Below are 16879 nucleotides of genomic sequence, written 5' to 3' on the forward strand. Positions count from 1 at the left end.
AATTCGTCCTTGGCATTTTATCCACACCAGCCCCGACTACTGGTTTAGTGCCCAAACCCTATCAGCCACTGCCCTGACAAAATCACAAACCTACATCTTCACCAGGCTTGAGCCTTCTGTCTGATATTCAGCATCCACTCTGAGACATAACATTGGCAGCACAGTACAGTGTTTCTCAACCATTTCTGTACCAGTGACTGGCGAGACATGATCCTCCTCTTTTTTAACAAGCTCATATTTAAAACAAATACAATATGTAAAAGCCCCACTGGAGATACAACTCACCACAATAACTGTGCCTCTGCACTGGCCATTGTGTTTGCCTCCTTGTTATGCCGTCTGTCTGTCTCAGCATCTTGTCTGCTGTCCCTCTGTGCTTTTTCTTGTTCTCTGTCTGCCTTTCTGCTTAAACCTTATACCGTACGTTATAAAAGTCAAGCTAATGATTTAGAGCTCTATTCAATCAGATCTGCTTTAGCCAACCTCCCCATAGCGGTTGTTTTGGCGGTGTTGGGGTGGTACTGTTTTAGAGCTGTCAAATCCACAAGCGGCTCCTGGTATTAAACCTAAAGCGGACATTGCCATTGGCTGCACAGAGTCACATTAAGAGAAATTCCATGTGTACAATTTCAAACACTGGAATCTGAGATGTGTAAATCTACACCTCGATTAAGCTGATACATTATTATTATTTCTCTTATATAGTAACTCATAGACTACTGAGGTATTCTTGAAATAAGTGGTTTCGTCTAACATGTCCAAGTAGGAATGCAAGTTTCAAGATATTTTGATGTGCAACATAACCCAGTGACTGCCATGATTTGTGAGTTCACAATTAGACTATAGTTGCTATATTTTACTGTCAAAATAGGTCTCCAGAATTTCCTGCTTTATTTTTGTTCAATAGAGTTCAATTACATATGCACAGTGCATTCGGAAAGTATTCCGACCCCTTCACTTTTTCCACATTTTGTTAGGTAACAGCCTTATTCTAAAATGAATGAAATTATCATTTTTTCTCATCAATCTACACACAGTACCCCATAATGACAAAGTGAAAACAGTCTTTTAGAATTTTTGGCAAATTTATTCAAAATAATTTTTAAATGGAAGAAGTGAGGTCAGGGAGGTGACCAAGAACCCAATGGTCACTCTGACAGAGTTCCAGAGTTCCTCTGTGGAGATGGGAGAACTTTCCAGAAGGACAACAATCTTTGCTGCCCTCCACCAATCAGGCCTTTATGGTAGAGTGGCCAGACAGAAACCACTCTTCAGTAAAAGGCACGACTGCCCGCTTGGAGTTTGCCAAAAGGCACCTAAATGACTCTCAGACCATGAGAAACAAGATTCTCTGGTCTGATAAAACCAAGATGGAACTCTTTGGCCTGAAAGCCAAGAGTCACATCTAGAGGAAATCTGGCGCCATCCATACGGTGAAGCATGGTGGGTGAAACATGGTGGCAGCATCATGCTGCAGCAATGTTTTTCAGCAGCAGGGAGACTAGTCAGGATCGAGGGTAAGATGAACGGAGCAAAGTACAGACAGATCCTTGATAAAAACCTGCTCCAGAGTGCTCAGGACCTCAGACTGGGGCGGATGTTCAACTTCCAACAGGACAAAGAACCTAAGCACACAGCCAAGACAATGCAGGAGTGGCGTCGGTTCAAGTCTCTGAATATCCTTGAGTGGCCCAGCCAGAGCCTTATCGAACATCTCTGGAGAGGCCTGAAAATAGCTGTGCAGTGACGCTCCCCATCCAATCTGACAGAGCTTAAGAGGATCTGCAGAGTAGAATGGGAGAAACTCACCAAATACAGGTGTGCCAAACTTGTAGCGTCACACTCAAAAAGACTTGAGGCTGTAATCGCTGCCAAAGATGCTTCAAGAAAGTACTGAGTAAAGGGTCTGAAATCTTAGTTAAATGTGATATTTCAGGTTTTTAAACCTGTTTTTGTTTTGTCGTTATGGGGTATTGTGTGTAGATTGATGAGGGAAAAAAGCATTTAGTCCATTTTAGAATAAGGCTGTAAAGTAACAACATGTGGAAAAAGTAAAGTGTTCTCAGTCAACTTACCTGTTAATATAAGGTTTAATATAAAATAAGATTATGTGCACTAACTAATAACATAGGCTAATTCATTTGGGTTTCAACATCTGAAGACACGTTGCTTAATTGCTGTCTCTAAGTATAGTACCCACTGCTAGTAGCCATGTATTCATCCAAAAGAAAATTAAATGTCTTAAAATAGACGTTGCAGTTGTAGGCTACTACCCATGACCTCCATATCTCAAATATCTTGGTTGTAAAATAGATGCTACTGAGATGAATATTGAGAGTTGAGAAATACATAATTATACCTACCGAAAACTGAGGCCCTCCTCTCTTCGACAAGGGGACGAATCTTGTTGTATGTTTAGAATATTTTTTTTCTCTCTCTCGAGCGCATGGGGTGAGAGGAGAGTGGCTCGCTCATTGCAGAAACAGGCCCCAGTGAGGGCACAGGCACATGGGGAGAGCGGACACTTACAGGAACCGTGACGATAATGCACTTTACTGTTTGACTAAATCCCGGTTTTAGACACACAAAACATAGAACGTTTTGAGTGAGGTGACAATGTAGAATATGCTCTTCCGACGTTTACAGGCACTGTTTCTGGAGGTTTTCAGCCCATGATCTGTCTAACTGATGACAGAGTCGGAGCAGGTCTCTTTGCTGATGTAGAATTTGACTTTGAATGTAAATTTGCGTGACCTCAGCCAATGAGAAAACCCGGCCCGGCCCACCTTGGTCCACTGATCATCCAAAAGGTCATTATAGATTAGTATAACAGAGAAATTGCATAAATGTCTTTTAAAAAGACATTTTCTAAGGCCCGTGGGCTGCCGGTCATGTCATCCTTTTCATTATTACATTTTTATATATAAAACATATTTCTGTGTGTGTCGATTTCGATTGGAAATCAATTGTTTGGTCCCCACAAGGATAGTCAAACAAATGTGTGTGTGTGTGTGTGTCTTCTCCTGAGTGTCATTGATTATACCTGAGTGGGTGTATGTGTGAGCCTGGCAACAGGTGTGTGGAACCTTTATGTGTGAGGGCACCTGTCAGCCAGCAGCACCCAGTAAAACTAGCTGTGCCTGGCTTAGAAGCTAACCAGGGCTGACAGGGGACAGGGGGCAAGGTATCAGGGCTGAAGACACACACACCAGGTGTGGAGACACCGTGCAGCTTTAATGAGCTTCCTTTATAAAACCATCACACTCCTCCTGCAGTCAGAGGCCTGACGAGGCATACTGAACACTGGCTAGACGCACACTAGTCAGGGAAAGTTGGGCAGAGATGGAAAATGTAAACTGCAGCCTGGTCTGGTGTCTACTGTATATAGACAGACATGTACACACAAAGCCTCAGCCAAAACATAACGAACTTCACTTCAGAACATTTTCTCTTATTGCCTTGAACTTTCCTTTCCCAAGCATAAAAAAAACGTAACATTATTGAGTACTGCATTCCATGCTGGCACTCTAGCACAATGAACTGTAGATTACAAGAGAGATTACTTGCGGGCGATCTAGCGCAACGGCAGAAAGAAATGGATTGCTTTTGAGGAGTGTCGTGAGGACAATCAGAGTGTTGTGAGGACAATCAGAGCGTTGTGAGGACAATCAGAGCGTTGCGAGGACAATCAGAGCGTTGTGAGGACAAATAGAGCATTGTGAGGACAATCAGAGCGTTGTGAGGACAATCAGAGTGTTGCGAGGACAATCAGAGCGTTGTGAGGACAATCAGAGCGTTGTGAGGACAATCAGAGCATTGCGAGGACAATCAGAGCATTGCAAAGGACAATCAGAGCGTTGTGAGGACAATCAGAGCGTTGTGAGGACAGTCAGAGCGTTGTGAGGACAATCAGAGCGTTGTGAGGACAATCAGAGCGTTGCGAGGACAATCAGAGCGTTGCGAGGACAATCAGAGCATTGTGAGGACAATCAGAGCGTTGTGAGGACAGTCCGAGCGTTGTGAGGACAATCAGAGCGTTGCGAGGACAATCAGAGCGTTGCGAGGACAATCAGAGCGTTGTGAGGACAATCAGAGCGTTGTGAGGACAATCAGAGCGTTGTGACAGTGTGTTCTTGAGGGGTGAGAGAGAGAGCATCGGTGTCCTCTCAAAGCAAACTTCCATCCTGACCACCTCTGTGACACTCGTTTGTCTTTAGCTCCCTTACGGCTCTCCATTGCAGCTGCAAACCCTGGCTGTGTCTCAAAACGTTACTCGCCAGCACATCCTTGCATTAGAGAAGAGGATTTAAGGTCCCTCCCCCAGGCCTCCTCCTCCAACGAGCTTTGTAAGGGATTGAGGAAACAAGGCTTGAGGAAGAAAGTGAGAATTTGACAGCTCTCTCCATTCCCCTCTCCCGCGCTCCATTTTCCTCAACACACTCCTCTCTCTCGCCCTCTTTCCCTTCCTCCCCCCTCTCGCTCTCTCGCTCTCTCTCTCTCTCCTTCCCTGCCTTTCACACCCTCTCTTCTGAGGTTATTTTCAACCCCTTTAAATACATTATTGTCTTGCTACTCTGTACATGTGCACTCCTTCTTATGTAATTATATTCTCCCTAACCTCCCTTTAGTCACACTTCTATCTCTTTTATCAGTAAGGATGCAGAGCTGCATTCAATTGTTTTTTATCCTCATCCTTCTTTTTTTCTGTTTAATGAGACAGGTGAAAGTGAGTCTTCTCTCTCTCTCTTCTCCACTACACTTAATGGATATCCTCCATAAACACTTTTTCAATTCTTCTACATTTTGGAGATTCCTCCTTCTATTTCAGCCATATCAGATATCAAGCAGGGTGCTCTTTCCTAGAGATGATAGCCTTTGAGAACAGAGTCTCATAGCTTACAATTTGACTCTTTAGGCCTATTTTACAATGGCTGACAGACAGTGTAGCTGAAGGTCGACTTATTCTCATGGCTGTAACTCCATATTATTTTTGTCAGTCTGGGCCTCAAATTACTGTTAAGTAAGAATAGTAGAACACACAATGTGCAATTTCAAAACTTAGTTGAACATCATCGGTTATCCTCTAATTATACTGTGTGTCACTCACTGACAGTCACTCAATTAGCCCATGCCAGTTAACATGTATAAGATTGGTAAATTAGTCTAGTTAGTCTAGCCATCTATCTCAACTTGTAGTAATCATGGCCGAATTACCGACCAGGCACGCAGGGCACGAGCCCAGGGGCCCTGGTCTCCAGGGAGCCCCCAATGATTTTGCTAGTCACTCTCACTCAGATTTCATATTAACATTGCATAAGTTGCGCCAAAATATGTAGAATTGCAGGAAATGAGCTGTAAAATAAAAAAATGTATTTGTTTACTTTGTGCTAATAAAATACTTTTCCCGCTAACAGATCCCTCTGTATTACATTATAATATAATTTGTAATCCCCGGTTTTAGCAGATATCTGTAGACTTCGGGTCATTATGCTTGCTGCCAGTTAGCATTGGCTGCAAAACTCCCTTTAACTTATTTCATACTGGACAAAGACGTAAAAATGGTATCCACAAGTTCATCTGACTCTGGAGAAGTAGATAAAGGGCCTCCCTCTTCTTAGGGATAGCCCTTTTTTTTCAATTTTCGCCTAAAAGGACATACCCAAATCTAACTGCCTGTAGCTCAGGCCCTGAAGCAAGGATATGCATATTCTTGGTACCATTTGAAAGTTTGTGGAAATGTGAATTGAATGTAGGAGAAAATAACACAATAGATCTGGTAGAAGAAAATACAAAGAAAAAAGTTTTTTTTCTTCTACCACCATCTTTGAAATGCAACAGAAAGGTCCCACATCTAGCCATCACTCTGGTTGTAATTCCGATGGTGTCCAGAAGATGGCACCAGTGAATGTGCAAAGGTTCAGACGGATAACTTAAAGTATGAGCAAACTACATTACATTTAGTGTGAAGTCATCCAGGTACATTTGGGCAAATCATGAACGAGACATTTGCATTCACATTATATTTTTCTGCAAGTATATTGTCAAATCTGTATACTTGGACTTTGATTTAGCTTTTCCAGTATTAGTAGTCATATTATGAGTTCAACATTTGCAAAACACCCCGTTTTCATAACTTCATAACTCTCCATATTCTTATAATTTTTGTCCAAAAGGAAAATGTTGGCAGCAAACAGATTTCCCAGCTCTTTGGCTATCTACAGTGCCTTGCGAAAGTATTCGGCCCCCTTGAACTTTGCGACCTTTTGCCACATTTCAGGCTTCAAACATAAAGATATAAAACTGTTTTTTTTTGTGAAGAATCAACAACAAGTGGGACACAATCATGAAGTGGAACGACATTTATTGGATATTTCAAACTTTTTAACAAATCAAAAACTGAAAAATTGGGCGTGCAAAATTATTCAGCCCCTTTACTTTCAGTGCAGCAAACTCTCTCCAGAAGTTCAGTGAGGATCTCTGAATGATCCAATGTTGACCTAAATGACTAATGATGATAAATACAATCCACCTGTGTGTAATCAAGTCTCCGTATAAATGCACCTGCACTGTGATAGTCTCAGAGGTCCGTTAAAAGCGCAGAGAGCATCATGAAGAACAAGGAACACACCAGGCAGGTCCGAGATACTGTTGTGAAGAAGTTTAAAGCCGGATTTGGATACAAAAAGATTTCCCAAGCTTTAAACATCCCAAGGAGCACTGTGCAAGCGATAATATTGAAATGGAAGGAGTATCAGACCACTGCAAATCTACCAAGACCTGGCCGTCCCTCTAAACTTTCAGCTCATACAAGGAGAAGACTGATCAGAGATGCAGCGAAGAGGCCCATGATCACTCTGGATGAACTGCAGAGATCTACAGCTGAGGTGGGAGACTCTGTCCATAGGACAACAATCAGTCGTATATTGCACAAATCTGGCCTTTATGGAAGAGTGGCAAGAAGAAAGCCATTTCTTAAAGATATCCATAAAAGTGTTGTTTAAAGTTTGCCACAAGCCACCTGGGAGACACACCAAACATGTGGAAGAAGGTGCTCTGGTCAGATGAAACCAAAATGTAACTTTTTGGCAACAATGCAAAACGTTATGTTTGGTGTAAAAGCAACACAGCTCATCACCCTGAACACCCCATCCCCACTGTCAAACATGGTGGTGGCAGCATCATGGTTTGGGCCTGCTTTTCTTCAGCAGGGACAGGGAAGACAGTTAAAATTGATGGGAAGATGGATGGAGCCAAATACAGGACCATTCTGGAAGAAAACCTGATGGAGTCTGCAAATGACCTGAGACTGGGACGGAGATTTGTCTTCCAACAAGACAATGATCCAAAACATAAAGCAAAATCTACAATGGAATGGTTCAAAAATAAACATATCCAGGTGTTAGAATGGCCAAGTCAAAGTCCAGACCTGAATCCAATTGAGAATCTGTGGAAAGAACTGAAAACTGCTGTTCACAAATGCTCTCCATCCAACCTCACTGAGCTCGAGCTGTTTTGCAAGGAGGAATGGGTAAAAATTTCAGTCTCTCGATGTGCAAAACTGATAGAGACATACCCCAAGCGACTTACAGCTGTAATCGCAGCAAAATGTGGCGCTACAAAGTATTAACTTAAGGGGCTGAATAATTTTGCACACCCAATTTTTCAGTTTTTGATTTGTTAAAAAAGTTTGAAATATCCAATAAATGTCGTTCCACTTAATGATTGTGTCCCACTTGTTGTTGATTCTTCACACAAAAATACAGTTTTATATCTTTATGTTTGAAGCCTGAAATGTGGCAAAAGGTCGCAAAGTTCAAGGGGGCCGAATACTTTCGCAAGGCACTGTAAGTACCGACATTTGTTGTTTCTCTAAAATCTGTGATCGTGACACACAGCGCTGCATGATTTACAATTGCCCCGCCTATCCCCATTAATGTATAGCGGCTAATTATTTAGCTAATAGACGATGTGTTTGTTGATCGACTGAGGTGAATGAAGCTACAGGAACCATTGTGATAATGGCTGGGGTGATTTTTGCTTGTTTTTGCTGTTCTCCAAATATAATCTTAGAGTTATTTAAATTATATAGAATGAGGGGATAATGTCACCTCGTCAGCATAGCATCACGACTCTCCCCTCCATTACTATTAGCAAGCCTGTGAAATGTCATTCACCTATTAACTTCAGCCTATGAGCATGGCACACTAAAGCAATTCCACCACAATTGTTGGACAACCTCTTGGCTCACTCGTGCAATAATCACTTTCCATTCTTCCAACCAATGGGCAAACATCTCAAATCAAATCAAATCAAATCAAATTTTATTTGTCACATACACATGGTTAGCAGATGTTAATGCGAGTGTAGCGAAATGCTTGTGCTTCTAGTTCCGACAATGCAGTAATAACGAGCAAGTAATCTAACTAACAATTCCAAAAAAACTACTGTCATACACAGTGTAAGGGGATAAAGAATATGTACATAAGGATATATGAATGAGTGATGGTACAGAGCAGCATAGGCAAGATACAGTAGATGATATCGAGTACAGTATGTACATATGAGATAAGTATGTAAACCAAGTGGCATAGTTAAAGTGGCTAGTGATACATGTATTACATAAGGATGCAGTCGATGATATAGAGTACAGTATCAACGTATGCATATGAGATGAACAATGTAGGGTAAGTAACATTATATAAGGTAGCATTGTTTAAAGTGGCTAGTGATATATTTACATCATTTCCCATCAATTCCCGTGATTAAAGTGGCTGGAGTAGAGTCAGTGTCATTGACAGTGTGTTGGCAGTAGCCACTCAATGTTAGTGGTGGCTGTTTAACAGTCTGATGGCCTTGAGATAGAAGCTGTTTTTCAGTCTCTCGGTCCCAGCTTTGATGCACCTGTACTGACCTCGCCTTCTGGATGGCAGCGGGGTGAACAGGCAGTGGCTCGGGTGGTTGATGTCCTTGATGATCTTTATGGCCTTCCTGTAGCATCGGGTGGTGTAGGTGTCCTGGAGGGCAGGTAGTTTGCCCCGGTGATGCGTTGTGCAGACCTCACTACCCTCTGGAGAGCCTTACGGTTGAGGGCGGTGCAGTTGCCATACCAGGCGGTGATCTAGGGGAGTATTTATGTCAACTCAACCCTTGTGTCTCTCATTTGCTGTTTTGCAGCAGCAGTCTTCCAACGACCTTCCACCCCCACCAACGGAAGGCCCCGTCAACTGAACTCCGTTCTCCCAGCGGGGTTTCGATGCCAGCAGCCCAGCATAAGGCAACCTGTCATCAGCATCTTGTCACATTTGCTCCTGCTACGCCCTCTGGTGTTCATCCGGTGCCTTCTTGACCTGCAGTTCCTCCCCCTGTACACTCTCTCTCCCCTCTCTGTGTGGTTGGAGACAGATGTGCTGAAGTCAGAGCAGATCCCTACCAGCTGCAACTCGTTCCATAATCAAGACCTCTACAAATACTCAGTCCTGACAACTCCACTCTGCCAAATTGTAATCTCTGCTCAGTCAGTTCATGATTCTAGCCATTTACGATTACGCAAGATCTTGTTACTCTGCTGTGCCTGCTTCCCTGCCTGACACTGTTTATTTTCTCATTGCAGTCTCTGGCTCCTGTTCCACATTACACCACCCAAGTACCTTGCTCTGGATTTTACTCACCACCACTACCTTGGATTCCCCTCAGGACCTGTTTGCCCTGTTCTACTCAGCCAACTCCAACCTCAGTCTGGTTTTTCTGCAACTCATCCAAGCTTCCCTGGATCTGCACTCCATATTTCTCTGTGTAACAATAAATATTTTGGTTCATTCATCCCTGTTTCCTCATCTTGGTTTGCTCTTGGGTTCCCTTGTGTCGCTCCGCTTAACACATTTGGTTACAAGAAGCATTCCTTGGCGATGAGGCCTACCCCAAACTATTCATTACAATTGCATTTAGTCTCTGTTGTCATTCAGTTAATCCTGTAGTTCAAGTGAACTAGAGTTAGTGTCAAGAGTCAGAAGCACTCATTGCATATAGACGTAGGCCTACACTCATAGAAAAATGGGTTCAGAAACGGTTTTTCGGCTGTCGATATGGGAGAACCATTTTTGATTCTAGGTAGAACTATTTTGTGTTTCATGTAGAACCCTCTGTGGAATGGGTTCTACCTAGAACTATGGGACAACCAAATAACCCTTTTAGGTTCTAGATATCCCCGTTTTCTACTTGGAAGCACTCAGAGAGGGTCTATAATTTGGATAGTCAGCATTTTGTAGATTATTGTTATCTCTGAGATTGTATCTCTAACAATCCCCCATTAGAAATTACGAATTAGTCATTAGTAGCCTACTTCCCATGTGACCATAGGCTATTGTATTGCTCGGATAATTGTTCAGAAAACGTAATTCTGCGCAGGTCATTTTAGCATTCACAGCCTTTACACACGTCCCTTGAAGGCTGCGCATGACATTAATCATGGAAAGGTTTCCAGCCTCTCAGAAGTCACGATGTGGGTTGACGCGCACAGCAGAGCGCACAGCGCAGCAGTAACCATCTACTGTAGTAGGTGGTGTATGTGTGGTGAGGAGATGTTATGCTTCAACGCTCCTGTGCCTGCGTATGACGGCTTGATATTACAATTTTAAGACAATAGGTTACGTTTTGGTAAAGGATCCTCTTGTCCCTCTTTATATTTACAGTCGTGTTTATTTCAACTAGATCGCGGGGGGGGGGCGGAGAGGCAACAACCATCGGTATTGAATGCTGGTAGGCAGGCTCCAGTCCATGGGGTTTTGACGCGGATTTCTCCGGCTGCGCTGAATTGCAAGCGGGTACTGTAAACGCATTTGAGATATGGACGCTGTTCTGTGAAGCATGCTGACAAATGTTCTTCTCCCAGACAACAAAAGCTGAAGTGGTAAGAAAGCCCTTATGTTTGCCAGCCTTGCATTTGCATCAGATTATAGAATTAATACATATGTCCTTTATATTGTTGGGGACCTTTTAATTTTCATTGTCATGTTGGAATATTGAGGTGTATTTTATAAAGCATATCTCAGGGGGATATGATATGCTTTTGGAAACTACACCTCAATATTCCATCATTAATAAGTTATGTAGGGTATCCCTAAAACACCTCCGATTTCGGTCAGTGGCCCAATGAATTCATAATAGCCTACTGTATGTGCCAAAGGTTCATTCCTTGCAGAGGATTGTTGACGTCCTGCACTTTGCAGAATGTATTAAGTTCCCACATTTTGAATGTTTGAATGTATTAGAACTGTGTCTGCAAGAGGTTTTTTTGTGTGATGCCTGGTAGTCCGGCTGAAAGGAACGGTATATAAGAAACGATTCAGAGAAACTAATTCACATGCAAAACAAATGTTTAGAGTTACTTTAGCCAAAGTTGCTAAACATCATGTACTAGGAACAAGCTGAATACAGGTTTTTCCCCAGTATTCCTGCAATAACACTTCTATGCTGTGTCCACTGTGGAAAAGGGTTTTCTGTCTGTGTAAACTCTGCTCGCAGTGGCAAGCCTCGAGACAGTTTCTTCTATTGCATGAACGCTCCGTCGCACAAAAGTTAACCGTGTGAACGTCAAACCAATGACTAGAGAATATCCATCGCTGCACGGAGGAGGAGGAGGAGGAGGAGGGAGGAATCAGGATAGGATAACAGCATGAGGCCTTCCTTCGCGTGATAATTGCAAGTTCCCCCATATCACTTACTGGGAGGATAGTCTAATCTAATGCATTCAAATGTTCTTCTTGTAGTCAGACAGCGAGTGCACACTGTACACCAAGCCCTGAGGTATTTTTAACATACATTAACAGTTTATACAGTGCTACATCAGCTTTTCTTATTGCAGGACTCAATAAGCAACTGAGAGAGTTTATATTCAATACTATCTTGGCCTATATAGTACTAAGTCATTAGGAAAAAAACTGATGTAACTGAGCAAATTAAATACTGAGCCTACTCTCGCTCACACACTGTCACACACTGTAGTACACACACTATAGTACAGTCACACAGTATATCAATCCATTCCACTTAGATCATGGGGTTCTGTATTGTTTGGAATTAGTGGTTGTCAAGTTAAATGATGCTATGTTTTGCCTCTCGTCATTTTCTTTATTAGGTTGTACCCCTCTCCTCCTCACGCATTCAGCAGAACCCCAATAAACCAGACTTTGACATGCTGTGACAGGTACCACTAATACGGTTGTTATATGGTCCACTCAGGCCTCCCAGACACTCGGCCATCCCTCACCCTGGCTCTGAGGAGACTGTGTGCGAGACGCAGTCCTTCTTATTGAGCCGTGCTGCCTTTCGTAATGTGACTTTAAGAGCCACTCTTAGATTATGTCATTTGTAAACCAGCCTAAGTGGAGCCCATCTGGTCGGATAGAGCTAATTTCCCAGAAGCTGAACGAACGGCCAGATAGAGTACAGTTTCAGTACATTATGCCTGTATGCAACAGGCATATCTGATGGGATGGGAGCCATGTTGGAAGTAAAGATACCAGTTACTGTTTTATTTATTTGAAGTTATCATTATATATAATTTTTTTTACATTTTTGTACACTGGTGAATACTTTAGGAAGAATATGTTTACATTTTTTATGTGCAAGATTTACAATTATGAAGAGCATGAATCCATAAAACCAACCTAGCCTACGACCAAAAAAGCTCTCCTAAGGTTCTTAGACCTTTTAGGCCAGGGTTTTCCTACCTGGTATCTTAATATCCAACATGGCTCCCATCCCATCACATCTGCCTGTTGCATACAGGCATCATGTACTGTAACTGTACTCAACAGGCTGTGATTATTTGAATTGGCTGTGTAGAAAGTGCTAGGGCAAAAACCAAAACGTGCACCCAGGGTGTCCGAGTTTGTGAAACCCTGCTCTAGACTACAGTTGTGTTGCGGTGAAACGGTGAGCGTCCCGTCCAACTCATAACACTTTCTCTGGGGTTTTGTGTCAGTGGGGAGACATATTCTATGCGGTTTAGAGAGGATAGGTAAAACGATACTGGACTGTGGCATTTACTGCGCCTCAGCCTGCCTCAGACAGCGCTGCCCAAGAGTCTGTTACCTGAGTCGGGTCTCAGTGAAAAGTGGGTTTCCAGAACCGATGGGCCCGGAAACATTCCATTGATTGACCCAAAATGTACTTACACTAAATGACCCAAAGATGACCTACTTACCGCTGCAGACATAGGCTACATCCAAACAGACTCAGCCCTAGATTCCATTAGTTCCAGCATTAGGGCTCTATTACAGTGTGATTGAAATTGAAATGTTAGCAGAGACTGCATTCCCGGTAGGTGTGCATATGTCGGCTCAAACGGAAATGCCCATCACTTTTCTATCACAACAATCTGGAACGCTTCAACGATACAGATTGAATAGAACCCTTAACCCGCAACAACCGCCGACTGCATAGCAGTTTTATTGCTTTTGTTTAGGCGACGTCGGAGGTGTAACTGTGTTCGGAAGCAGTCAAATCGGTGAGCGGCTGCTCTTGTCGTCATTGTCACGAAACCACACCTGTCCTTAAATCCCAACCGTGTTAGAAAGTTCAGAACGAGAAAATGTAGGCTCTATAGAACAGACACTCAAGTTTAAAATCATTAAATGAAATGAGGGTTGATATCAGCCAAATCGAGTTGTAGATTACAACACACAGTGTTGGAACTTGTAGCAATTCTGCATGGGATTTCTACGAATGCAACTTGGTGCAGCCAATGGCAATGTCCGCTATAAGTATAATGCCAGGAGCCGCTTGCTGACTCGACAGCTCCAGACGTAGTTCCACCTCTGACATCGCCGAAAACAATAATGCTGCTATGCAGTTGTCGGTTATCGCGGGTTAAGACAGATCTGATTTAATCTAGCCCATAGCCTACATCCTACATCCTACAAACCGGGTTAGGTTAGGTACTGTAGGTTCCTAGAGACCCTAAGACTGAGTTTCAGAGATATTCACTCTGAATCCATTAGAGGCTGACAGTACTTTGCATTCTAAAATAACCATGACCATATATATATTTTGAGCGTCTGTCTCCCTAGTTACACTGGATCAGAGCAGGATTATGGTAATGCAAAGTCACTCCACGGCAATGTTGAAGTGGGACGAGAGAGGAAAAAACATGCCAATCAACGAGAGTTCCATCACTGCATTGGCAGGAAGCACATTATCTGTCATCTGTACGCACGGATGACGCCGTCGCTGATCTCTATCCCACTCCTCCTCTACACTACAGCTGTGTTTTGTCATTTTCTGTTCGTCATGTCACAAGTGCCAATTCATTACAATTAGCCCAGTCAGGATCAAAGTGGGTTTCAAAATAACACCTGGCACTTGTATGGAAATTCGGATTACTCACACCGAGATGGTTCTGTGTTGCTTCTGCCACACTGATATTAGTGTCATTTGCAATCACTTGTTGTCCTCGTTCCTTTTCTTCATTATTTTCGCTCTGACATTTTTCCTCATTGTCTCTCAGGCCGGCTGGTTGGTGAAGCTGTGACCTATGCAGAGTTGTCTTGGCTGATGGTCCAGGGGCTGTGTCCTTCCAGGAGGGTATGCCTGTATCCCACCATGCCGCTGCCGGCAGAGTGGCTGCTGTGCCACTCCTTGGTGGCATGCCTGTTGCTGCACAGCCTGGCGCTCGGGGCCACCACCACGGGCCTCCACGGGGCAAACACCGGCTGCTCCGAGAGCTGCTACTGCTCCGAGATGGCCGACGGCGGGAGGGTGGTGCGCTGCAGCAACATGCACCTTGCGGAGGTGCCGCATGACCTGCCCAATGACACTCGCCGACTTTACCTGGACGGTAACCTCCTTACCACCATCCCCGCCGACGCCTTTGCAGGGCTTCCTTTACTCAACGAGCTGGACCTCTCCCACAATGAGCTAACTCAGATGGAGCCGGGGGCCTTCCGGGGTCTGGTCCCCTCTCTCAGGAGCCTGGACCTGTCCTTTAACAGACTGACCACACTGGAGCCCGAGGTCCTGGGTGGCCTTAGGGGCCAGGCCAACCTCACCCACAACCCCTGGCACTGTGACTGCCGCCTCCAGGTGGCTATGCCCCGGCTGGATCTGGAACCGGCCTCACTGGCTGGCGTGGTGTGCCACACTTCGGAGCCCAAGGACGTTGGCATAGATACAGGGGTGCCCTTCATCATGGTGGCGGCCGACCTGGACCTGTGCGCAGGGCTCAAGAGGACCACGGACGTGGCCATGCTGGTGACCATGTTCGGCTGGTTCGCCATGGTCATCTCCTACCTGGTGTATTATGTCAGGCACAACCAGGAGGACGCACGGAGACACCTGGAGTACCTCAAGTCCCTTCCCAGCAAACTGGACAGGCCAGAGGAGTCCTCTAAACTCAGCACAGTGGTGTGAGTAAATTACCAGACCTGGGTCAAAATGCATTTTGTCAGTGCTTGATTTAGCTTGATTGCTGTGCAAGGGGGTAGAGTTTGCACTTTTGGGACGATTCTTAGGTAGTAGGTAAGCTAAATCAAGCGCACCTGTAGTATTTGAAAGTATTTGACATATATTTACCTAGGTCAGGTAGAGACACAGGAAATAACAGCCAAACACCTCAAAGGGATCATAAAAGGAAATGCACAAACTTGGAAATAGACCGGGATACTACTGTACTGTACAGGGTTTCACCAGTAATCCATTGGAAACGCAATACCTCACGGTAACATTTCATTCAAACAAATTCACACTCTTTGATGAATCGTCATGAAATGAAGACTCTTATTTTTCCCCCACATAGCTGTTTGTTGAATGAAGGAATTATTTGACACGTTTGTGAATATTCTAAATGTATTTGCAAATCAGTCTGTGTCTTTATGTAAGACACTCTGTATTTGAAAATGATTGAATTCCAACGAGGTATTGAAAGGTTGTCAAATGCATAACTATTTCACAATGGACTGCCGAGGGCACTGTTTCGTTATTAATCAGGAATGCACGATGTCATCAAATGTCCCCATATTAGTGATAATACTGTGCTTGGCAGTGTAACAGAGACTGCATTGTTCGACCAGCATCTGCACTCATTGAATGTTGGATCTTTATTTTCTGGATGAGAAGCCCCATGTAATCATCAAACATTTTACCAGAAAGAATAAAATCCTGAAATGCTCCTTCCTTTTTTATTTTGGCCACAATACCATATTTTTCCCCCAGTTGTATTGCGTGTAATATTTCATTTCTCACAAAGTCCGCCTGAACATGTCACCTTTTCATCTATTTTAAATGAACAATGTGTTCATTATATTGAATTATGATATTTGACAGACCGTAGTGCACGATGGCAAAACTAGTTTAGAAATATGAATTGCGCAACTTCAATCAGTGGGTCCAACAAGTAATTGTAAAAAAAGAAAGAAAAAAAACAACATTTAAAAGAGTTCACTGTCTGAAGTCTTCTTTCAATTTCCTCCAAGCCTCATGAATTCCTTTGATCTCATTAATGGGTATGTCTTTTAGAACTATGAATCTGCTTTAGGGACAGACTGCACTGAATATGACTTCTGTCACACACACACACACACACACACACACACACACACACACACACACACACACACACACACACACACACACGACAGCCACAATGCACACGGTAAAACTCCACACACTCAGGCTGAAATAAAAATGATATAGATTTGATCCTTGCTCACCGTTTGGAAACTGGGCCTGCCGATGGGATCTCCCCTGGCCTCCCACATCATGACGTAGGATGGGAATCAATACAGAATGGTGTTTCTCCTGTCCTACTGGAACTATTAAAACCCTGCCCCTTGACCCTGGTACAGTATCTAGCCACAGTCTGTCCGCTTTCTCTCTATCTTAA

The 16879-nt window shown here is 43.6% G+C and overlaps 1 protein-coding gene across 1 annotated transcript; it reads left to right on the top strand.

Annotated features, from left to right (window-relative positions):
- Positions 1-10549: 10549 nt before the first annotated feature.
- Positions 10550-16374, top strand: LOC112225819 (leucine-rich repeat-containing protein 3B-like). Its single transcript, XM_024389913.2, has 2 exons — positions 10550-10906; positions 14507-16374. The coding sequence occupies exon 2, from the start codon at positions 14554-14556 to the stop codon at positions 15406-15408; it is 855 nt and encodes a 284-aa protein (XP_024245681.2). The 5' UTR covers positions 10550-10906; positions 14507-14553; the 3' UTR covers positions 15409-16374.
- Positions 16375-16879: the final 505 nt, after the last annotated feature.

Source organism: Oncorhynchus tshawytscha, linkage group LG27 (genome assembly GCF_018296145.1).
Source record: "Oncorhynchus tshawytscha isolate Ot180627B linkage group LG27, Otsh_v2.0, whole genome shotgun sequence".
In the NCBI taxonomy this organism is placed as follows: domain Eukaryota; kingdom Metazoa; phylum Chordata; class Actinopteri; order Salmoniformes; family Salmonidae; genus Oncorhynchus; species Oncorhynchus tshawytscha.